This window comes from Mesoplodon bidens, assembly GCF_964165515.1.
Source record: "Mesoplodon bidens genome assembly, chromosome: 3".
Lineage (NCBI taxonomy): Eukaryota > Metazoa > Chordata > Mammalia > Artiodactyla > Ziphiidae > Mesoplodon > Mesoplodon bidens.
This window is the reverse complement of record NC_138178.1, coordinates 39344548-39367922: the sequence shown is the minus strand read 5'-3', so window position 1 is coordinate 39367922 and position 23375 is coordinate 39344548. Positions and strand designations below refer to the sequence as shown.

The 23375-nt window shown below is 50.2% G+C and overlaps 2 protein-coding genes across 3 annotated transcripts in view; one reads left to right on the top strand and one right to left on the bottom strand.

Moving 5' to 3' along the window:
- The first annotated feature begins 20 nt into the window (after nt 1–20).
- On the top strand, nt 21–10509 carry MRPS11 (mitochondrial ribosomal protein S11). Of its 2 annotated transcripts, XM_081227040.1 has the most exons (6): nt 21–333; nt 466–594; nt 5397–5495; nt 7845–7974; nt 9277–9342; nt 10112–10509. In XM_081227040.1, the coding sequence occupies exons 1-6, from the start codon at nt 269–271 to the stop codon at nt 10217–10219; spliced, it is 597 nt and encodes a 198-aa protein (XP_081083166.1). In that variant the 5' UTR covers nt 21–268; the 3' UTR covers nt 10220–10509. The 2 variants fall into 2 exon arrangements, with proteins under 2 accessions (XP_081083166.1, XP_081083167.1); XM_081227041.1 differs by lacking the exon at nt 9277–9342.
- A 5530-nt stretch (nt 10510–16039) lies between these two features.
- Nucleotides 16040–23375, bottom strand: part of DET1 (DET1 partner of COP1 E3 ubiquitin ligase) — a 46079-nt gene continuing 38743 nt past the window's right edge. Inside the window, exon 5 of the mRNA XM_081227035.1 lies at nt 16040–16206. Coding sequence (XP_081083161.1) covers nt 16101–16206 — 106 coding nt within the window. The 3' untranslated portion in view covers nt 16040–16100. The remainder of the gene's footprint in view (nt 16207–23375) is intronic.

Genomic DNA, 23375 nt, shown 5'->3' with positions numbered 1-23375 from the left:
ACGAACCATTCCAACATGGAGGGGTGGGCGAAAATCTCATGTTAGAAAACTGGGAAAAGAGGGGAGGATTCCCAGTTGCCACTCTCAACGATAGGTATTATGGAGCATTTAAATGGGAATAAAAATCTTTAATGTACGTTATAAAAAGGAATCAGGTGACTTTTCCTCTGCACCCTCCCCCACAAGCGCTCGTGGTGCTGGCTCCGCTCCAGCCCCTCCAGGCTCCGCGGTCGCCGCGGACGGGAGCTGAGTGGGGTCAACTCAAGTCATGCAGGTTGTAAGAAACGCGGGGTTTCGGCTCTTGGGGTTATGGGCTTGGCCACCGACGACCAGGTAAGAATGATTATCCCCTCCGAGCCTACGGCCACCCGCGGGAATTCGCTCCTGCCCGTGTCCCATGAGACACCTGGACTCCAGTTAGGACTCGGTTAGGCCTGGATCTCACCGAGCTTTCCTTCTCCATAGGGTCGCCGTGGCCGGAGTGCCGGCCCCCACCATCCACACTAGCGCCCAGCAGATGCAAGACGCAGCGGCCAAGCCGGAAGTTGAGAAGGCGAAGGCTGCGGCGCCAGCTCCGAGCCGCAGCAGCTTCAGGTGAGGGCCACTTAGGTCCAGCCCTCGGGAGACTGGCACCACCCTCCAGAGTCAGAGAACCAGTGAATTCCCAACTCTTTGTCACTTGCCATCTGCGGGACCTTATGCAGATTAATCCTTGAGCCTCAGCTTTTTCGTCTGAAAGTGGAGATAACGCCAGAAGAGGTTGTAAGGATCAAATGAGATGAGCTTTGGCACAAAATGAATGCTCATGAACATTTGATGAATGAATGAGTGAACGTCGAAGTTGTATAGTAAATATCTCCTTTGTTTCCCTCTGGGATCACGTCAGACTAACAACCTTCCCTGGCTCTCGGACACAAAAGGGGGCTGGGATGGGTGGCTACACTAGGGTGTATGTTATTATGCACGTTTTTGAGTTGGTCTAAGGTCCAGGGTGGTTTCTGTGCTTAGCCCCAGCGACTGGTAACTTGCTTTCCACAGTGCCACTGCCTCTTTGTGCTACTTGTACTTCACTATATTTAACAAACCTTTTCTAAGAACCTGCTCGGTGCCAGGCACCGTGCTAGGTGCTGGGGATACAACTGCAGAAGATCATTGCTCCCCACAAGTAGTTCACAGTCTACCAGGGAAGACAGACATACAAATGTTTTCACCATAATCTGACCAGTGGTATATTGGAGGTAAGAGATGGTTGTTTTGAAGTATGAAAGAGTGAGTGTCTGACTCCGGAGGAAATCAGGCAAGAGTGCCAAGAAAATAATGCGAAGCTAAGAACTGAATTGAATGGGAGTTCAGCTGGAAAAGTCGTTTTAGGCAAACTAACAGTCTGTGTAAGGCATGCATTGTGAAAGAACGCAGTGTATTCAGGTGTATGTGTGATGGCAGATGAGGCCAGCAGGGTGAGAAGGAATCCAAATGCTGAGGGTCTTATCTGTAACACTGGGGCTTTTACGCAGTCCCCACTGTAGGTAGTGGGGAGCTGCCAAAGGAATTTAAGCCAAGATTCTTTTATAGTCACTCAGCAATGTCAGGCACTATTCAAGGTGTTGGGGATGCATCGGTGACCAAACACACAAAAGTCCCTGCCCCCGTAGAACTTAAATTCGAGTAGATAGGGGACAGTATATAGAAAACAAGAAAAACAAATAGGACAGATTGTAGGAGTGTGTCTAGTGTTTGAGAGCAGCAGCAAGAAGGCCAACGTGGAGTGATGAGTAAAAACAGGAGGTGGGGGCAAGAGGGCAAAGGGGTGCAGCAGGCACGCAGGGCTACACCCTGTCGACCTTGTGGGCCATCGTGAGGACTTCAGCTTATTCTCTGAGTGAAGTGGGAAGTCACTGGAGAATTCTGAACGGAGGATTGACATGATCCTGCTTACATCTTAAAGGGTCCCTTTGGCCGCTGTGTTGATATTGAACTGTAGGGAAGCGAGGATGGAAGATGGGAGAAGTCTCCTAAGCAGCCAAAAAACTACTGAAGTAGTCTAGGTGAGAAATGATGCTGGCCTGGACCAGAGTAGCAGCTGTGGAGGTAGTATAAATGGTCAGACTGATACATTTAGAAGATGACCAACAGGATTTGTTAATGTAAGATGTGAGAAAAGAAGAGGACTGAAGGAGCACTCTAAAATTTTTGGCCTAAACAACTGGAAAGATAGAGTTGTCATTAAGACGGGGGAGACTACAGGAGCTTGGATTTGGGTGGTGAAGTTTGAGATGCTTCATTAACATCCAAGTGGAGATACAATATTGACTATTAGAAATGCAGTTCAGGGGACAGATCTGGGCTAGAGGTATACATTTGGAAGACTCATCATATAGATGATTTTCTGTCTGTTTGTTTTGGGGTTTTTTTTGCCACGAGGCTTATGGGATTTTAGTTCCCAGACCAGGGATCAAACCCAGGGCCCCCTGGCAGTGAGAGCACCTAGTCCTAACCACTGGGCCACCAGGGAAGTCCCTAGATGATATTTAAAACCATAAGATACAAGATCATCAAGAGAGAAAGAGTAAACAAAGAGAAGAAGAGGTCCAAGGACAGCACCCTGGAGCCTCTGGCATTTAGAGATTTGGGAGATGAGGAAAAATCAGCAAAAGAGAGAAAGAAGAAATCTCCAGAGAAGTCCTAAGAAGCCCTGGAGGCTTTTTTTTTTTTTAATGTGGTTCAAGGGCAGAGAGATTAGCTATATCAAATGCTACTGATATGATAGGTCCATAGACTGATGACAGAATTGCTCATTGGACTTAACATTATGAGTTGGTTGGTGACCTTGACTAGAGCATTTTTGGTGGAGGTATGAGGGGCTAAGGTCTGAGTGGCGTGGGTTCAAGGAGAATAGAAGACAGGAAGAAACAGCAGGTATGGTCATTTCTTTGAGCGGGAATATAGAAATGGGCAGGTGCTAAAGGAGGCTTTAGGATCAAGAGGTTTTTGTTTGTTTTTAGGTTGGGGAAATGACCACATGTTTTGCTGATGGGAATGATGCAGTAGAGAGGGGAAAGAATGAGGATGCGGACTGCTGTCCTTGAGGAGCTAACACACAAGTGGAGCATCATAACAGGAGAGAAGGCAGAGATTGTGGGCACAGATGTTTGGTAGTGGGAGCTGGAAGAACTTCTGATTGCTTCTATTTCTCTGTGAAGGTCATCAGCGGGCAGTGAGGAAGCAGGAAGGAGTTGGAGGTCTGAGGGGACAAAAGAAGGTACAAAATAGTCATCCAGGACAGTGAAAGGGTAATTGAACTGTGGATGCGCTGTATGATTGCCAGCAATGAGGGCCCACTGGATGTTAGAAGTCATTAAAGTAAAGCAGCAGTTCTCAGCCTGGGCGGCTGTGCCTCCAAGGGGACTTTTAGCGATGTTTGAAGACATTTTTGGTTGTCACAACTTGAGGGACAATGTCTAGTTGGGTAGAGGCCAGGGATGTTGCTAAACGCCGCCACAGTGTGCAGGACAGCCCCCCTTCAGAGAATTCTCTTGCCCAAAATGTCAGTAGTACTGAGGTCAAGAAACTGTGATAGAGAGAGAGAGAGAGAGAGACAGTAGGTACTACTGCACTACTGTGTATTTTTCTCTACCCAGCTATGCAGGCTATTTTCAGTCCTCGTCAGCCATTTGCAAGGGATGCCGTGTGTGCGGGCCTGGTTTGAGGATGGGTATGAAGAGGCAGCAGACCAGCACCAGAAAGCTTTGTCTTTCCTGTTTCTGGGCTGCCTCGGGGTGAACCACTTGTTCGTTTGTATATTGGACCTGGGAGCCTTAAAAGCTTGATCTTGTCTGCGCCTTCAGTTAAATGGTTCAAGCTCCAAATCCTTCCTAGTTCAAAAATCTTGTCCTATATAAAAGGCATTATGCTGGTATGTTCAGACTTTAGAAGGCATAAGTTTTTGACCCACAAGTCGATAGGGGAAATTATCAATGGGGAAATGATAATGTTTTAAATATTAATGTCATCTCAGAGCCTCATCCACATTCCACCTCAGTGTAGGCTGATAAGCTGGCAACCTGCTGAGGTGCTAAATCATCTCTAAGATCAGGCCGAGCAGGAAAGAATACACTTGTAACTCTTGAATACCACTGTGTTACTGTTTTGTTTTTTTTTAATCTCTCTAGGAAAGCCAGTCAGGAGGATAATGCTCAGCTAATAGTGTATTCTCTAAATCAGAACCCGTTGTAGATCAGGTGACTGAGGGGATACAAACACTGATCTGATCTGTACGTGTAAGCAGGGTGCAGCAGCAGGTTTGCTCGAGTCTAGAATAAAAAAAAGCGCAGGTGGTGAGCAGAACTCTGAACCAAGGTAGAGCCCCTCGATCCAAGGCCTGGCTTCCCTTGTTAACCCTGTTCCCCTCTTTGTACTCAGTTTCTCCACCTGAAAACGAAGAGTCCTGACCGAGAGACAGCCAGAGGACAGATCGGACTGAGATAGCGAGGGGTCTTGAACTCAACATGTTGTCTAGGCCAGTGTGCTAAACCCTGAGTTCACATTCTGACTCACTTGGGCTACTTCAGAAATGGATTCTCAGGCCCCATCCAGAAGTCTGGGGTGGAGTGTAAGCATCAGAATCACGTGATCCTGCTGTTCAGCCAGCATGGACAACCGCTGGTCTAGGATAGGTGTTGGCAAGTTGGATCTGGCCAGTTTCCTGTTTTTTATTGGACAGTAGTCACACCTACTGTTGTCTGTAGCTGTTTTTGCACCACAGTGGCAAAGTTGAGTAGTTGCAACAGAAACTTTATGGCCAGCAAAACCTAAAATATTTACTATCTGGCCCTTTACAGAAAAGGTTTGCTGACCTCTATTCCAAGGAATTTTTTTATAATAATGATTTTTATAAGTATTATTAAGATAATTTTGTCTTTTTTATTAAGATAATTTTGTCTTATCAATATGTATGAAAAATCATATTGTTTATACAAACGAACAATAATATAGTCAAGATATCTGTGGTTGATAAAACAAGAAATAGAGGTTCGACTTTATTTTTTTTTAATGCAGAAAGAGTAGCTTATAGAGGACTGGAGAGTGATCTGATTACACTAGAAGGGACAGGGGAAGATGGGGAGCGTGGATTAAATTCTCTATCCTCCCAGCAGAAAGTCACTTGCTGTGTCTAGAGTCAACAACTCAGGAAATGGCTGCTGAAGCACCGTGTTCACAGATGCGGCAGCAGCGCCAGAAGGGTTGGGGGCAGTGACCTCAGGAGCAGGCTGAGGCAGAGAGCTGCTGTTTTTTATTAGTTTGTCTGTACTGTTGGCTGTTTTTAAACCTTGTAATTTTTTTTTTAATTAAAAAAAAAATCAGGACAACTTCACCTAAAATTTTTCTTCTAATTGCAGCATTTACCCTCCAATTCCAGGACAAGAGAGCTCTCTGAGGTGGGCAGGAAAGAAATTTGAGGAGATCCCAATCGCACACATCAAAGCATCGTACAACAAGTAAGCAGGGAAGGGAGCACCTGGTAGGGCTAGAGTGGGCTTCTTTCCCCTTCAGAGGGTGTGGGCAAGCCAGGCGGCCACGTTCTGCGTGCAGATGCTGATGCAGAGGTTCCCCCGGGCTCCCTCCTGGTTTGGGGAGACCACCTCTCTCTTTATATAGCTTATTCAGATTTCATGGAAATATGAACTAGGTTAGGCATATCCCATTCATAAGATTTCATTGCTGTCCTTGGGAATTGTATTTCCTGGTTCTGCTCAAGAGTTGGAGAAGAGTATATTTTAAGGCCAGAAAGTCCCTCTGTGAAAGTATTTGTTAAGTGTTAGTACTGGGGATCGGTGATTAATAAATGAGAGAGATTATTTCAGAATATATGATTTACTAACTGAGCAAAATGGAAACCTCCAAATAAGGGTCGCTTTAAAGTACTCGCTTTGGGCCACCGTGCGCCGACCTCTGCCTTTGTAGGGCTGCACAAGGTTGGAAGACTAGCGTTCTGTGTGGCTTTCAGACAGTGCTGGGTAAGTTCCCAACTGTGTGTTGGCAACAGAAACCTTGCTGATGTCAGTAACATCTTTGTACACCAGCCCCCACTTGGAGATGGGATTGGTGTTTGGTCAACAGTCGCCTATGAAGCAATTTAGAGAATACAAGAGACTGTTGGTAGTCAGGGCTAGAGGGTGGACACAGGCGAGGTGCCATAGGATGCATTTCAGCTTTCATCTGGTAAGCTCAGAATGAGAGCCCCTGGATTTTCCTCTCTTCTCAGGTTGCTAAGGACATAGGTAAGCTCTCTTAGTTCATTTGCTTTTTTAAGGGTCTGTGGCCTACTCTGTAGATTTCTATTGAGGTTGTCTCAGAGACAAGCCATTCTCTTGTCTATTTCTACTCTGTTCAGTGTAGAAAACCCAAGAAGCCCTGGTAGGGAAATGGCAGCCGTAGCCAGGCCAACAGCAGGTGGCCTGAGCCTAGGGCCAGCTCCAGCAGGTCTCCCCATAACCACTCTCCACTTCCATCTGTGGTGAGTTCTCAGGGAGCTCTTCAGGAGACTGGACAGTGATCAAGAGGGAAATGGAAAGCATGTCTAAGGATTTCTTGAAGTTATTCTTTTTTTTTTTTTTTTTTTTTTACTTTTTGCGGTACACGGGCCTCTCACTGCTGTAGCCTCTCCCATTGCGGAGCACAGGCTCCGGACGCGCAGGCTCAGCGGCCATGGCTCACGGGCCCAGCCGCTCCGCAGCATGCGGGATCCTCCCGGACCGGGGCACGAACCCACGTCCCCCGCATCGGCAGGCAGACTCTCAACCACTGCGCCACCAGGGAAGCCCTTGAAGTTATTCTTAATTTTAATTTAACTTGTTAAAGAGTCCTTATCTTTTAGAGATATATACTGAAATATTTACGGATGATATGATGGGTCTAAGATTTGCTTCAGAATAATCTATTAGTTAGGGGATAGAGGGGAGTAGAAACAGGGTTTATAGGTGAAACCAAATTGGATATGAGTTAGTAATTGTTGAAGCTGAATGGTGAGTCCATGGGAGTTCAGACATTATTCTATCCACTTTTGTGTATATTTGAAACTTTACCAATGAAAAATCATTAAAAATTGCCTGATGTGAAAATCTAATTTCTTAGGGAAAAAAAAAAAGAAGCTGCCAGAAAGGACCCTGAATCTAATTAAACACTGGCTACAGGGAAGATACTAGGAGGAAAATATGCCACCTTACCTCTGGATGACACTTAACACCCTCAGATTATGGAGCTTCTGTTAGTCAGCTCAGGCCACTATAAGAAAATACCACAAACTGGGTGGCTTAAACGGCATTTATTTCTCACAGTTCTGAGGCTGGAAGTCAGAGATCAGTGTGTCAGCAGGATCGGGTTCAGTGACAGCTCTTCCAAGTTGCAGATGGCTGGCTTCTCGTTGTGTCCTCACATGCTGGAAGAGGCAAGGGAGCTCTCTGGGGTCCCTTTTATAAGGCACTAATCCAGTTTATAAGGGCTTCACCCTCATGACCTAATCATCTCCCAATGGCCCCACCCCCCAATACCATCACATTAGGGGTTAGAATTTCAACATGAATTTAGGGGGTGGAGCCCAAACCTTCCATGCATAACGGCTCTCTTTAGATTATACGACTTGTCAGTTTTTAATGAGATTTAGAGGTTGATTCTGACCTTTCCTGGCACCTCCTACAGGAGTTCAAAAAACACTCATCTGATAAGCTCAGAGTGAAAGCAGCTAACGGTCTTTTTCTTTCACACTTGGGCTTGTCTGGTCATGGGTTAGCGCTCTCTTACTCCCCTGAAGAGCCATTATATTCTGTACACCTCCCCTCCTTTCCCAGCACACAGATCCAGGTAGTCTCTGCCGCTCACCAGCCCCTTGCCCGCGCTTCCTGTGGCACGGAGGGGTTTCAGAATGCCAAAAAGGGCACGGGCATTGCAGCACAAACAGCGGGCATAGCTGCCGCGGTGGTAAGTGTGTGTTCTTTCCGGCTCCCTCTGTGCTGGGCTCCACTTTTTGCATGGCTGATCACTGGCAGGAAAATTGTCCTTGAGGCGGGTCTTCAGAAGCAAGAGTATTGGCCAACTCTTGTTGGCTACCCTAACATAGGGGGTGGTTTGAAGAGGTGTGTGTGAAAAGGCTTCTCTTTTCTCTTTCTCTCAGCTTCAGTAGAAGTGAAACACTCGGTTCATTCTAGAAGAGGCAGGAGCCAGGTGCCGAAGGCTCACCAGAGCCTCCTGGATTTAAAGACCAGTGCAGTGGGTGGGGTGTGGTTGTGGTAATGGCCCATCTGGAGAAGGTGTGGCATGTGAGGACTCTCCTGCAGTACCAGAGGGAGCGTGAACTGTTGCAGACCTTTCTAGAAGCAAGGTGGCAGTGAGCTGCAGATGGTGTATTTATTCAGTATCTACTATACGCCAGACACTTTACATTCATTATCTTGAATCCTCAGAAGACCCTTGGTATTACCCACATTTTTAAGAGTCATTTGGGATTCAGAGTGTGTGGCTTGCTCAGAGCCATGCAGCCAGTCTAGTTCTCTGAACTGACCCCGCCAGGTCTGGGACCAGAGCCTGGGTGGGCACTGTCTGCTACAACACAGGCCTCACAAAGGTTCACACTGCCAAACCAGGAGTATCTCCGGAAGGAAAACTTTGACCTTCAGACAAAGCTCGATGCCCGAAAATACTGATTGCTATGTATCAGTGATCATCAAAACACACTAAATGGCCACCAATGGGCAGGTTTATACACTTAAATATGTCAGTGTTAACGGTGGCTTCTGCATGGTGGGTTGAGTGACCTGTGTGTTTTCCAGACTTTCTGCAATAAACTACCTTTATAAACAAGAAAGGAAATTTTAACTATAACTAAAGATTAAAATGATAAGATAACACTTTCTAAGAGGGTACTGAGGCTTAGCCTTGGAGTCCAGGGCACATTATGGTCTGAAATTCTGCATTGATCCACCTGGGAAAAATCTGAGCGATATTTAGAAGTCTCCACTAGGTGGCAGTGCTGTCCTGGGCGGAAAGAGATCCCAGCTAACTGCTGGTGTCTGTCCTGCACCTCGGCCATCTGCTCTTTGCTTCCTTCCCTGCTCTTTGCTTCCTTCCCTGCTCTTTGCTTCCTTCCCTGTTTTCTGCCTGTTTACATGTGTGGGTGCTTGTTCTATGGAGCTCATAACCCTGTTGCTCCAGGTTGCAGTAGCAAGGGGGTTTGGATGTCGCACTTCTCTCTCAGAGCACTAACCACTTGCTGCTCCTCTCCAGAAAGCTACGGGGAAGGGTGTGACCCACGTCCGAGTTGTGGTTAAAGGCCTGGGGCCAGGGCGCTTGGTAAGTGACCTCGCTTCTTCACAGCCCAGCATGTGTGCTTGCTTCTTCAGTTAGAGAGAGAAACGGGAGTGAGAGCAGAGGAGGGAGAGTGGACCCTGTAGTGGATTCCCCTAACAGCTTGAAGTTTCTTTCCATTGCCTCTAATCTACTAAGCTTCTCAAAGCAAGCCCTGATCACTTAGTTTCAATTCATCAGACACTTACAGAGTGCCTGCTGTGTGCCAGGCACTGGGAACAGAAAGGTGGCCCCTGGGGGACTGTCACAAATGGGTCCCTCAGTACAGACTAGTGAGTGCACTGGTAAAGCTTGTGCCCAGGGTGCTGGGAGCCTGTTGGGTGTGATCGGGAAAGTGTCCCCAAAGAGGTGACATCTCTACTGATTTTTTCAGAATGACGAGGGACTAACCAGGTATGCGTATGGGATTGGGGGAGGGAGGATCATTCCAGGCAGAGGAAACTACAAAAGCATAATGCTTAAGATGCGTTGAGATTTACAACAGTCTTTGTTCTTAGATTGTAAAGCGCAAGGTGGGACGTGGCAGGTGGGATTGGAGATGTGGGCGGCGTTGAGGGCTTGGTGAAGGGATTGGTAGGGAGAAGAGCTCTGTGAGAGCATCACGTTGGGACTGTAGATATCAGAGCCAGTGAGCTTTCTCATCCCTATGCTGCCCCACCCCCCACCCCCGACCGGTTCCTCTCCGAGCCCTGTCTGGACACACTGGGGCACCATTTCTGGGACCGTGCCATCCTGCTATTCCTTCTCCTTCCAGTCTGCCATCAAGGGACTGACCATGGGGGGCCTAGAAGTGATCTCAATCACAGACAACACCCCCATCCCGCACAACGGCTGCCGCCCCAGGAAGGCTCGGAGGCTGTGAGGGGCAGGAAGCCTGCACCTGAACCTGACCTCAAGTCCCGCCTCCAGCTGGACGTCATGGAAAGCACACTCTCAGAGCTCTCTCCAGGGAGGGCTTGTTAGAGGCCCTTCAGGCAGTGAGGGAGAGCTCTGCCTCCTTATGGGATGGCCTTGGCTTGTTCCTTCTACTGGAGACCAGTATGCCTAGAAGTGCCTCTCCTGGACAGGAAGGGAGCTACAGGGGCAGCTGTGGCCCAGACGCCAACCAGTAAATGCTGCAGCTGCTCTGAAAAAATAAAAATATCTCCACCATCTGTAGTAATTTGTGGGTTTTTTTGCTTCCAGCGTTGCAAACAGTAACCCCCCCCACTTCCTCCTGAAAATGAGATTGTGAATTGAGGTGAGACCGTCAATGGAAGGATTAAGATGTAAATGTGGGCTGCTAAGTACCAGGCACCTTCCTCTTTGGTTTCACATATTTCCTTTTTAGCCCCTTAACTAAGGGTTCCAGAGCTCATTAGCAACTTTTCTTACTAACTTGTAATTTGGCCCCAAATTGAGAGGTTTGTGCCTCCTACCTCTGGAGTACTCTGATAGCAGGTTTCACTGTTAGCAGGCGTGTCTAAAGTTAGTTAGCCCTAACAGTACGGGAGAGTGGTCTTGGAATCGGGTCCCCTTAAGTGTGAACCATCAGAGATTCCCCACAGTCAAGGCTGCATTACACACTCCGTGGGCGTCAGCAGCCCCAATACCCGAGACTGCATGACCCCAAAGGAGGGAGGGTAGAGTGGTATAAAACAGGGTTCTGTAGAAATTAGGAGAGGTGGAGGGATGGGCGAGAGCAGAGCCCAAACTGAGACATGCAGGAAAGCGAGTCCGGGTGGTGCTGACACAGCGGGCTCAGCCGGGCTCCCAGGCAGCACTGACTGCTCAGTCGGGACTCGGGGGTCCCTGGATGCCACACAGAAGCCAAAGGTGGGGCCTCTGGGGACCCAGCAGGAGAGACCCCCTCTTCCTTGGACAGAGAGGACCAAGGATGAGAGCATTACCAGGAGATGAAAAGGTGCACGTCTGTCGGAGGGGAGTCTGCAGGAAGGGCCTGGCGACCACCGAGGGGCTCCATGCCTGCATAGCCAGCCGAGCATTGCGATTTGCCTGAACCCCGTGTAGTAAATGCACAAATGCCCTCTTATGTAGGGAAGCCGCTGCGTTACACAGGTTAGAGAAGGGGAAAGGACCAAGACGTGAGTGTGAATTTAGAAGGAAAATGTCTCCCTACTGCCTTCTCTTCCATCCTTAGCAGGACCTATGAAGGTTAACTTGTGACCAATGACTAAAGGAACCCAACTGGAGGCTTCTTGTGTTGAAACCACAGACGGAAGGAGTTACACTTTAAAACTATATATAAACACGTTGCGTAAAAAACATGGGGCTTGTGAGAAACCGCTCTGTGATGTGATATGGTTTGGCCTTTATTCGGGTGGACAGAGGGCCTGGAGCAATTAGGGCCTGGAGCAATTAGTTTAACAGAGCAAGAAACAGGCGGTTCAAAAGAGAAGCTTAAAGAAAGTCCTTTAGAGAGGCGTGGGCAGGGTCAGGGGATAAACAGGCTGCAGCACTCAAGGACTAGCAGGAGTGGGGGAGGGACAATCCCCCAGAACCTGGAGGCGTTCTAGTCACAGGGATGCGGCCTCTGCCAAAGCCGCGGCCCGCAGAGGGAGAGGACAGAAACACGCTGATGGCTGTAGCCTCTGGCCACCTGACGTGCCCAGTGGCTGAGCCCAACAAGAACCAGAGCAGGGGAGCAGGGTGGTGCCGTCCCTGGAGGGCCAGCCTCGCAGGCAGCAGAACAGATCTGGAGGGGCACGTGGAGAAGAGGAAGCACAGGCGGTCTCCCATCATTCCAGAAGTGAAATCTTCCATACGCTGTGGTTTTAGAAAGTGTTATTTTATTCCCAAGAGGGCATTGAAAAGGAAGGTACTGCCTGAGAGTACCTAAAAGTAGACAAGACACAGGGGACCCTAAAGGATCAATGGTCTCAGGGCCAGAAATGGAAGCCTGGCACCACCGCCGGGAGCCAGGTGGGGGGAGCACCGTCGACAGGGCGCCCAGGGGGAACGCACACAGCTTTGCTGCTGGGAGCCTCAGTGCCCTGCTGCGTCCAGGCTCTAAGAGGCCAGTGAACTTGTGCTTAGACTCTATCACCTCTTTTTTTTTTTTTTAAAGAAGATGTTGGGGGTAGGAGTTTATTAATTAATTTATTTATTTTTGCTGTGTTGGGTCTTCGTTTCTGTGCGCGGGCTTTCTCTAGTTGTGGCAAGCGGGGGCCACTCTTCATCACGGTGCTCGGGCCTCTCACCATCGCGGTCTCTCTTGTTGAGGGGCACAGGCTCCAGACGCACAGGCTCAGGACTTGTGGCTCACGGGCCTAGTTGCTCCGCGGCATGTGGGATCCTCCCAGACCAGGGCTCGAACCCGTGTCCCCTGCATTAGCAGGCAGACTCTCAACCACTGCGCCACCAGGGAAGCCTCTATCACCTCTTAATCGTGGGGTCTTGGCCTCAGAGACCGGCCCCTGCTCAGGGGAGGACCTTCACTGACCACTTAAGGCAGTTATCGTTCACCCAAAATGCCAGGCTGCCCTTTCCCCTGCTGCCACAAGCCCTTCTCCAAAGCCAGCCTCTCAGTTCTGAGACACAGGTGACCGTGTGCTTGCACTTCCCCCTGGCAGAGAAGATGCAGAGCCTGGCACTGGGTCCTGAGTATTTGCACAAGCAGAGTGTTGGCATCAACTTGTGTGACAACACACTTGTTTCCTGGCAGCAGGGCCTTGGGTTATTGCTATGAGTGCATCAAAGTGCAAAGCTGGTGGCCCAGGACTAGCTGCATAAGGAAAGCCTCTCCTCCCCTCGCCCCTCTCTCCTCTCGTCTGCAGGCAAAAAGGCAAATATAATTTTTCTCCTTTCAGCATAGATGCAATGTTTTCCCTTCTTTTGGCCAAGGTCATCACCCGACACTAAGCTGTACCTTCACCACCAAAATAAACCTGTTTAACAGTAGAGTACCTGGATGCTGGCAGAATATAACTCAGCAGTTTAGGAGAATCCATTTTGCAATCGCCTCTGCCTGCAACCTGACTCTCATATGTCCATTTTTTTTAATGCATATTAAATTAAAAGGCATTTAATGCATATATGCCTTCCCCCGGACTCCTTTATTCTTTCTCTCTAGTCATTTTTTCCTACCCTGGATAGATACATTGCTTTTTAAATCTGAGTATTATCAGCCCACAGTGATGGAGTGGTCACTGCCAAAGCGGAAAAGTCTATTCAACCAAAGTGAACAAACATGGGCTATTGCACAAACACAGGCTGAGCACAGGGAGAACAGATACGGCACTGTCATTCCTGTCCTGGAGCTCACAGACCAAGAAAGTGGGACAGGCACATGGCTGAATTAGTCAGAAGGAAGTTCCATACGAGGCATGAATGTTATTGGTGTTTGAGTGAAAGGATGATCCCCTCAGTTCATCCCAGCAGGATCACCAGGTATCTTTAGGATTGGAAACTGGCAAAGCAGCATTGCCCCAGGTTACCGGATATGGCTTAGGTGGCGTGGTGGGTCATGATAGGAAGACGAATGGGGGTAAAATCTTACCAAAGGATTGGGAGAAAAGGAAGGAGGCAAAAAACCTGTGGCCACACAAGATGTGATGGAGAAAGGGAGGTGGGCGTGTAGAAGGCTGCAGTCGAGCTCATTTGCAGGCAATGAAGGTAGGTGTGTAGGCATCTAAAATAGAGTAGAAAGAGTCACTGAGGTTTAAGTCAAGAAACTATGAGATGTGGACAAAGAAAGCTGTCAATCTTGATGCTGAAGCCCCAAAGTGGGCATCAGGGCAGGAGACAGAAAAGTCTGGGAGAATCAAAGTCCCCAAACAACACAGAGCGGCCAGAGTACAGGAAGGAGTATATGGGTTTAGGAAGAGGGGAGTAACAGCACGAACTTCAAAAGAGAAGGACTGTTGGGAGGAGGTGGCAGAACGATGTCCCAGAAGGGAGATGAGGCACTGACCACACGCTGACCCGCATCCCTGGGCACTGGGGTGAGATGTGCAGAGTTGGGGAGGAATGGGGAGGAGCGTGGTGATGAGAGACTGTCTCTTCTCAGTGGAATCAAGCTCTGGGGACCACAGAAGAAGGAGCAGGGTGATGAGAGTCCTGGAGAAGAATGCAGGCTGTGGGCTGGGTTGGGGGCGTCCGGCATGGTGACTTTGCAGATGCTGAGAGGGTGTGGAGAGAGGTGAGGCCAGGGAGGGCCTGGAGGGGGCGAGGACAGGGACCTGCCATGGCTGTGGTCTGGACTGGAACCGGTGTCCAGTGTCTGCTCTGCTTCTAAGCTGCTTTCATAAGGAATACAGACGGCCGGAAGCCATGAAAAGAAGACCCGTCTTACAAGTAATCAAGGAAATGGGAATTAAAATGCATGACCGTCACTCCGTAAATGATGCTAATCCAAGCCACAGTGGGGATGAGCTCTCCCAGGAAAAAAGCAGAGAATGAGGAAAACAAAACGACCCAGTGTTAAATGCTGCAAGGAGGGCAAGGCTGCAAAGAGGCAGGGATGCAGCAATCAGAGAGACAGCAGGTGTGGCGTCTCAGAAGCCAAAGGGCCGAGCACTTCAGTAAAAGGGAAGTCGGGGTGCACGGTGCATCTGAGAGGTCAGCTGGCAGATCAAGCAAGGTGAGGACTGGGCAATGGCCATGGATTTGGCAATGTGGAGGTCCCCATTCACCGAAGGGAAGGAGGGTGGAAGAGAGTCAGGATGTCGAGTCTTCCGTAGAGGCTGTGTCATGGCAACGGGTGCTTGAGGAGATGGGCTGTCTCCCTTGAGACATGGCAGCTGTGGGTCGGGGTGTGGAGGACCCTGGACCTGAAGGAGTGGGGCGGGAAGAGGCCTCGAGCTGGGGAGAAGCAGACCTCAGCAAGGCAGCCGGAGGCCAGGCCTCAGGGGGAGACAGCCAGAGGGGGGCTCCAGTGACAGGTGGAAACAGCAGCGTCCAACTCCAGCAACGTGGCACTGACAACGGAAACAGAACGTCCTTGCAGTTGGTACATGGGGAACCTTTCTTTCTTTTTTTCCCCAATATTCCATAAATTGTTCTGAAATAAAAGTGCTCTCAAATGTAAATAGCTAGAGCCTCTTCAGAGGGAGATCTGGCAATATCGTTCACCACTTACGATGTACAGACCTTCACAGTTCCCTTCTAGGAATTTCCCACATGGAGCAGCGCTGTCCCTGCTCATGGACGTGCCCTGGAGCTGCACGGTGAGCACAGCAGCCACCAGCCCCGCGGGACTCTCCAGCGCTTGCGATGTGGCGGGCAGGACCATGACTGAGGAATTGGCAGTTCGGTTTTATCTAGTTCAAATTCACTGAAATGTAAGTACAGCATGTGGCTGGTGGCTACTGTATCGGATAGGCTCTCACGCGGGTGGGAGTAGGCAGAGGTATATACTCACGGAGGCACTGCGAGTAACGGAAGAAGACTGGAACCTAAATGTCCATCAACAGGGCGCTAGCTAAGGAAATTACAGCCCATCCGGATAATGGAATGTTAGCCCTGAAACAAGCCAAGATGTATTGCTAAGTGAAAAATGGGGATTGCGGGGCGGGACAGGCAAGACAGTGCAGAGTACAGTCACGAACTGATGTAGAAAAGGACAGGATATGTGTACATAAATGTGGATGCACTGACTATCTGGAAAGACATACCCCAAACGGGAGCATTCCCTCCAGGGAGAGAAACTCAGTGACTGGGTAACAGGCAAAAAGAAGATGTTTTACCTTTTCCACCTTCAGAAGAGGGTGTCATGTACAGCTGACCCTTGAACAACGCCGGGGTTAGGGGCGCCCACCCTGCGTGCAATGCAAATCCACGTATAACTTCACGGTGACCCTCCGTATCCATGGTTCCGCATCCATGGATTCAACCTTGGGTGTCGTAGTACTGAACGGATTTAATGAAAAAAATCCACATAGAAGTGGACCCTCGCAAATCAAACCTGTGTTGTTCAAGGGTCACTTCTCAATGCTGTTGCTTATTCAGGTTAATTAATGAATCAATTAAACTAAAAATAGAAATAAAAAACTGGTTTATAAGAAATGCGTAGAAGCTGCAGAGTCAGGCACTATGTAAATTTTCTCAAGTGAGCAGGTCACATTTTTTCAATAGACATTTTGACACACACACAGATCTGTAACACACACACCCCCACCCTGCAGCTGGCCCAGTATTTGGGGGAGGACTTCTAACTTGGCTCTGAAATTTGTTCTGGTAATCAATCTGGCTTCTCCCCTCTGCCCGCCCAGGTTCAAATTAAATTGTACACATGCTCTGTGATTCAGCCTAACAAGTCTGGCCCAAAAAGTTGGCCTCAGTGTCATTGTTGCTTGGCTGGAAGGAAGGGGCAGAGTACAGCGCCCCGTTTCCATAGTGCCCTGTGGCAGCTTAACCACCTTGGATTTGCGTAATCCCCTTGAACGGAAAGGAAATGTCAACTGAGGGGCAGTGTGGTGTCACAGGGGGCCCTGGCTGGCAGGACACCTGTTGTCTCAACCCAGCTTGAGCACAGACTCAGCAGGCTGTCAGCCACATCCCCGTTCTCCAGATGGACCTCAGTTTCCCCCTCAGAACCAAGAGGCGGTTGAGTGGGCTGTAGCTCTGGCACCCAGGAACCCACAGCTCCTTCGTGGCTGGGAGGACAGTGCAGGTTCGGATGCACTAGCCCACTCTGGGGGAGACCCTCAGGGCTGCGGCCCAGGCCTGACTGGATGCCGCGGAAATGCCCTTCGCTCTTCTCCCCGTGTGCTCTCCCCAGGGCTCCATTCCCCCCTGCCTGCTTGCAGTGGGGAGGGCCGGGGCTTTGGAGACACCAGCCCAGGTTGGGACCCCGGCTCGGCATCAGTCTGACGCTCAGCTACTCCACCTCCTCGGGACCGTTAGGAGCATCCACCCAGACAGCTGTGTACCCGCTTGTACACAGCTGGTGCTCATGAAAGACGCCTCTGCGCTCTCCCCACACTGCTCCCTCGGGCTCCAGTCTGTGGGGTTCTGGCTGAGAACGGTGGTGGATGCAGATGCAAGCCCATCTTGCTGCCATTATTATTATTACTATTCCCAAAGCTTTCTTTCCTGTGATTTTAATCAGAGAAGGTTCTGATGGAGCCAACCACCCATCCTCCACTCCCTTAAACCCACTCATTTGTAGATTAAGCCAGATTGTTACAAATTTGCAGCCAAAAATTAAATTAAATTTAAAAGCCAAATGATTCCAGAATCTATCCTTCAAGAGCCTTTCTTCCATCACTCCTTCCTCGAAAATCTATCCATACTCAGATAAAATATGTCTAGAACCTGGTAGCTGCCCTCAGCAGCTTCGAGGCTGGTGGGGGAGACAAATTCAGAAAAAAGTCCATTGTAATCCCGCAGGTGCTACCACAGAACAGGGGTGTGTGTGATGAGAGGAGGTATCAAGGAACACTTCCTGGAGGAGGTGACCTGAGCTGGAGGTGACCTGAGCTCAAAATAAGAGTAAGCATTAGGAGGCAAATGCGGGGGATGAGGGGTGAGGGGGGTAGTTTCCAGCAGAGAGGGTGCACGCATGGACAAAGGGCAGGGGGCAGAAATGACAGTCTGTGCCGTACACTACCACCAGTTTAGAACATAATGTGAGGGAGGAAGGGAGGCTGTAGCAGGCTGAATAACAGCCCCCAGAGATAACAGATCCTAACCCTGGAATCTGTATGTGTCACTTTATTTGGAAACGGGGTCTTTACAGATGTGATCAAGTTAAGGATATAAAAATGGGGAGATTATCCTGGATTACCTGGGTGGACCCTAAATGAGATCACATGTACCCTTAAGAAATGGAGGCAGCAGGAGATGTAACTGCACAGAGGAGGAGAAGGCCATGTGACGTCGGCAGAGACGAGTGATGCAGCCACAAGCCAAGGACCTGCCGGAGCCACCAGAAGCTGGTAGAGGCAAGGAACAGGTTCTCCCCTGGAGATGAGATGAGAGATGAGAGTCTGACAGAGAACAGACAGTCGGGACTGCTGCGCAGGGCCCATTCAAGAGCGGTTTACGAAGCAAAATTGCTCTCTGGGTTGAAGGGGGCCGAGAAGCCCCAGAGCTGCCTCAGGGCGTGTCTAACAAAAGGGACTGGTAGGGCTGCGGCAGCTCCCACTTTGCACGGACACCTTGGGCCGGTGGCCCTGCCTCTGAGGGACTGACAGGGCTCCCTTCCTGGGCCTTGCACCCGGGCCTCTGAAGGGAGGGATGAGCCTCAGCCATCGCTAGGACCCCGCTCTAGCCCCTCAACTGTGCGAGCGGAGCGCAAGCTGCCTCTGGGAGAGGACAGTTGGGATCCTGACGACACATCCCTGGGAGGCGGCATAGCACAGGTTTTTGTCCTGTTGGGACCAGGATAATTGGGGCATTAATGGAAATGCATTTCTTACCTATTTTCTGTCTGATTGAAAAGTACTTTGCAGTCATTTAGGGCCCTCACACCCCTATAATCAGAGCACATGTCGCTCAGACAAGGCAGAAAACTGGGTCACCACACAGGCTCCAGAGCCTCTTGGATGCAATAAGCAAAGAGTGCAGGCCCGCCTGCTTCCTGTGCCCCACCAAGGACATCGCCAGCTCTGTGCAGCCCCTCAGTGATGGCCAAATTCAGCAAACAGGCTGAATTTGGACTATCAGGGTACAACTTTATTTTTCTCCCATCTCTGCCTCGCATCAACTATGTCAGAGCTCCTTTTCTGTACCCCTGAACCGCCATCTCAGGAAGAGTCCATGGCCTTCTTTTAGTTTTAAGAATAAGTCTCATTTTGATAGTTCAACTCCCTTCCAGGGATCTAAAAGTCCAGTCAAATCTATTAGAAAACTCTGATCTCAGACCTGTCACAGCTTCTCCCCTCGCCCCTCTGTAGACCCCGTCTTCACTCCTCCAGGAACGGGATGAGGGAGGATGGAATGAGGGGGGAAGTGCAAAGTCATCCTGCTCTCCGTGGGGCTCTCTTGGCCAACACCGGCCGTCACACCTTCGTCTTGACAGGCTGGCTCTCGTGTGGGCCCGTGGTGGGTTCTCTGGAACCAGTCCCCAGCCCGCCACCCACGCAGAGACCTCTGCCCTGGGCCTTCTGTGGTGGACCTGGAGATGGCTGCCCAGACACCCCCCCAAAGGAAGAGCCTGTTGCCCAGCTGCTGTCAGCCCCAGGGACAGTCACAGAGAGCTGTCACCCTTCCAACGGCAGGTCCACCGATGGCTGATGGCGGCCCGGGCATAGGGCCTGGCCAGCTCTGACAGGCACCTTCGGGTCGGTTTAGGCCTGCAGCACAGCTCGGCTTCCCTCTGCCCACCCTGCCTCCTCCCCTCCCTTCCATAGGGCCGCTCCTGGGCCACTCCCTAATAAACATCCCCACACAAGTGTCTCAAGTCTGCTCCCTGGAGAACCCACACGTGACCCCTTTAGCAAGAAGCACATGCACTTGGGCTGACCCCTCCCCACCCATCTCAGCTCCTGGCCCTGTGGCCCACCCCACCCAGGGTGCTGCTGCGGGGAGCCCTGAGCCCCGTTAGGTGAGTGGGGTACCGTCAATGCTGGCTCAAGGCCAGCTCCCCGCACAGTCCCCACTGAGCCACAGGGACCTTGGGGACGCCCCACTTATCCCTGCCCCACCAAACGCCAGCAGCATGGCCTACCCAGCTGCTGCCCCACTTCACTTTGCCCCACTCTGCCAGCTTCCCCGCTCCAGGCTTCTCCCGGCTGGAAGCAGGTACCACCCTCCGTCTTCATGTGTATGCCCTCCCCACTACCTGTGAGATACCATCAATGTTTTGCTCCCAAGAACTCTCTTGAACCCTGCCTTAGAGGTGGCATGGAGCAGGTTCTGGTTTTCTGCAGCTCAGTATGCTCCCAGCCAGGGCATGAGACACCACCCTCCCCTTCTGGTAGGTGCCCCAAACTCTGCAAGCTCTTCCCCCATCACTTGACTTCAAAGCAGGGGAAAGCAGTCCTGGCCGTATAAAGCAGTCCTGCGAATTAGTTATGCTTGCACTAGGTTTGGAAGGAAGAAGAGAGACAGAGACCATGGCCTCCCCGCTGCTTTGGCTGGGGAGATGTTGGGTTTTTCGTCAGTGTGGACAGGCGGTGGCGGCAGTGACTGTGGCGGCGTCCCCATCTCTGGGTCAAAGAGAGGCAGTGGTCTGGGGTCGCCCACGCCCTCAATCACTCCTGAAGCCCTGCCTTCCTGATGGGGTAGAGGCAGCAGCTCTCTAGAGGGTCTGCAGGGCTGTTCTGGGCCCTTCCAACAGTGTTGTAAACACTGAATTTCCAGTAACAAATCCTCTTCTACCTAAAACAGCCAAAGTGGTTTCTGTTTCCTGCAACTGTGAACCTGACTGGCACCGGACACCTTTTTGAATTCCGAATCTCTTCCCTTGCCTGGATGGGGTGGCGATTGTTGGATTCGTCTTGCCATCTTTTAAGTCCCACATGGATATGCCTAGCCCTTCCCTTTATCAGCCCTTCTCATCCTCGACTGAGCACATGAAATCCTTGGGGACCCTTGTTAAAATACAGGTTCTGATTCGGTGGGTCTTGGGTGAGGCCTGAGAGTCTGCATTTCTGACAAGTTCCAGGTAATGCCTCTGCAGTATTCCCACCCCAGACGTGCTGAAGAGCACAGCTTTAGTTTGTGAGGGTACTGAGCATCTGTGCTCCTCAGCTGGGCCGTCAGCGGAAGTTCCAGGGCAGCAGGAAGAAGCCCCTTTACCATCCTGCATAAGCGGGGCCTGGGCCAGGTGCGTGGGAGGTGCAAAGACGAGTCAGGCACACTCGGGGCCTCCAGGATCAGTGAACCAGCTCCTACTGGGCACAGAGCCCAGTGGGCCATGGGGACACAGCCTCCCGCCTTCTCCATGCCTGGTGACTGAATGATTTGTCCCGCTCCCCAGGCACAAGCCAGTGGTGCTTCCTGGTTGGACAAGGGTTTCCGCTCCTCAACGGACGAGCACTTTAGGAGCACAGCGGGGCAAGGCGCTCATCCCAGAAGTGGACTAAGGAAGGAAGGCGCAGGGGGCTGCAGCTGCCGAGCTGGGCCTCTGCCCCAGTGACAGGGTGAGGGCATCATGGGTGGGCGAGGAGCAGTGGAACCACTGCTGGAAGGCCAGGCTGGGTGGCATGCTCTGTAAACAGCCCTCCTGAGCCATGTGAGGGTCAGGATGGGCAGAGTGGGGGCAGGGTCGGGCTTGGAATGCTGAGGGAAAGGACTGACAAGGGGCTGAGGCCAGACTGGGAAGGCCCTGCAGGGGAATTTGGGGTGCCCCTAAGGATCCTTAGCAGGGCTCTAATCAGAGGCATGACAGCATCGGGAGGAGATGGAGGTGGTGGCCCGAGGAGCAGAGACACAGGATCAAAGCGTTCCAAGTTCACAGGTCCTCCCACCAGCCCCGGATTATAGGAGCCCAGCTCCGTGGGCCTTATTAACTATCTTTTATAAACAGACCCATTCACTCAGCTGGCTTTCATGTTTCTTCAAAAGCAGAACACTAAATGGAACACCAGAAAAGAACATGTTGTCCATTTAGATCACACCAAAAGCATGTGTTTTTGAGGGGCAAATGGAAAATAGCCAGTAGAACACTCAATAAATATGTGTTGAATGTGTCAAATGCATGAATGAATGTATAAGCCTATAACAAGCTGCCTTGGGTGGGGGCGGGGGGGGGGGGGTTCCAGGGGAGTCCAGGGCTGCCCTGATCACAGGCAGTGCAGCACTGGGCAGCCTCTTCCTTGGGACCATCCCTCTGCTCCAGCACACCCGGTCCAGATTCACTGAAGTGCTGACTGATCACTAGAAGTTTACAGATCTCTTTACTGACATGACATCTTGACTTAGTATGGCCAAAATAAAACTCTTGATTCTCATCCCCTCCCCAGAAACCCTTTCCCTCTCCCAGTCTAATGTAAGGTAGCTAATGAAACCACTTACCCAGTTCCGGCCAAAAAACTTGGGATGCGTCCTGAATTCCTTTGTCTTACCTCTACGGGGAACTCATTAGCTGGTCCAGCTGTCCCTACCTCCAAAACATGTCCCCGTCTGACCACTTCTCACCATGTCTACTGCTACACATGTCTACTGTCTTGTCTGGCCTGTTGCCTTGGCCTCCTAAGTGACCTCCCTGTTTCCTACCACCCCTTCCCCTGAGCACAACCCATTTTCCACATAGCAGCCAGAGGAATCTTTTTAAAACATAAGCCAGATAATGTCACTTGTTTTATCAGTTTCCTAGTTTATGTTCTGTCTTGTCTGCTAGAATGGAACTCCATGAAGGCAGGGACTTGTGGATTTGCAGTGCCCAGGGCCTAAGAAAGTGCTCAGTAAACACCTGTAAATCTCACCAAATGAAGGAGTCTAAGCCAGTGGTTGGAGTGAGGGCCTCATCTCCAACATCAGTCACCCAGGCTGCCCTGACTGGCCCATACTGCAGGGAAGCCGACACCCAGCTGCAAACTCAGCCATGTTCCAGATAATGCCATGAGAATGTTGATGAGCATTAGAAAATGTGATTTTTTAAAATGGTTTTCTAGAACATTCCTGGAGAAATGGTCCAAAACGATAAGGAGAAGACTCTGGATTACCAACAAGATGAACAACTAAAATGATATATAGGAGTGGATTCTGGAGTGTTATCTAGAATTCAAAACATTAGCCAGTGTCTGATTCTGAAAGGACACCATACTGATGTCCCCAAAATGTGACAAAAGAATTTAGAAATGAAAACAGTGGGGATGTTTTTCTTCTTCTTTTTTTAAATAAATAGGTACTTAATAAATATTTATTGAATGAATCAACTGCCTATGTAATATGAGAAAGAAAATATTCCCAAAATATCATTCTAAGTTTTAAAGTATGAGACAGATTAGAATGGTTCCAAAAGCAATATTCTGGAAAGGGGTCACTAAGGAATCGCAGCATTCCATACACTCCTCCAGTGGCTTACCCATATAATCCTCTGGCCCCAAAATACTCAAATATATATTTCATTGTCCTATTACTTTCAATGTACTTTTGTGTGTGTGTGTGTGTGTTACGCGGGCCTCTCA

Excerpts from the sequence above, each read along its gene's own strand:
- MRPS11 (XM_081227040.1), top strand. The coding sequence starts at position 269 with ATGCAGGTTGTAAGAAACGCGGGGTTTCGGCTCTTGGGGTTATGGGCT. Across the intron at positions 334-465 it reads GCTTGGCCACCGACGACCAG|GGTCGCCGTGGCCGGAGTGC; the intron begins GTAAGAATGATT and ends CCTTCTCCATAG. Across the intron at positions 5,496-7,844 it reads ATCAAAGCATCGTACAACAA|CACACAGATCCAGGTAGTCT; the intron begins GTAAGCAGGGAA and ends CTCCTTTCCCAG.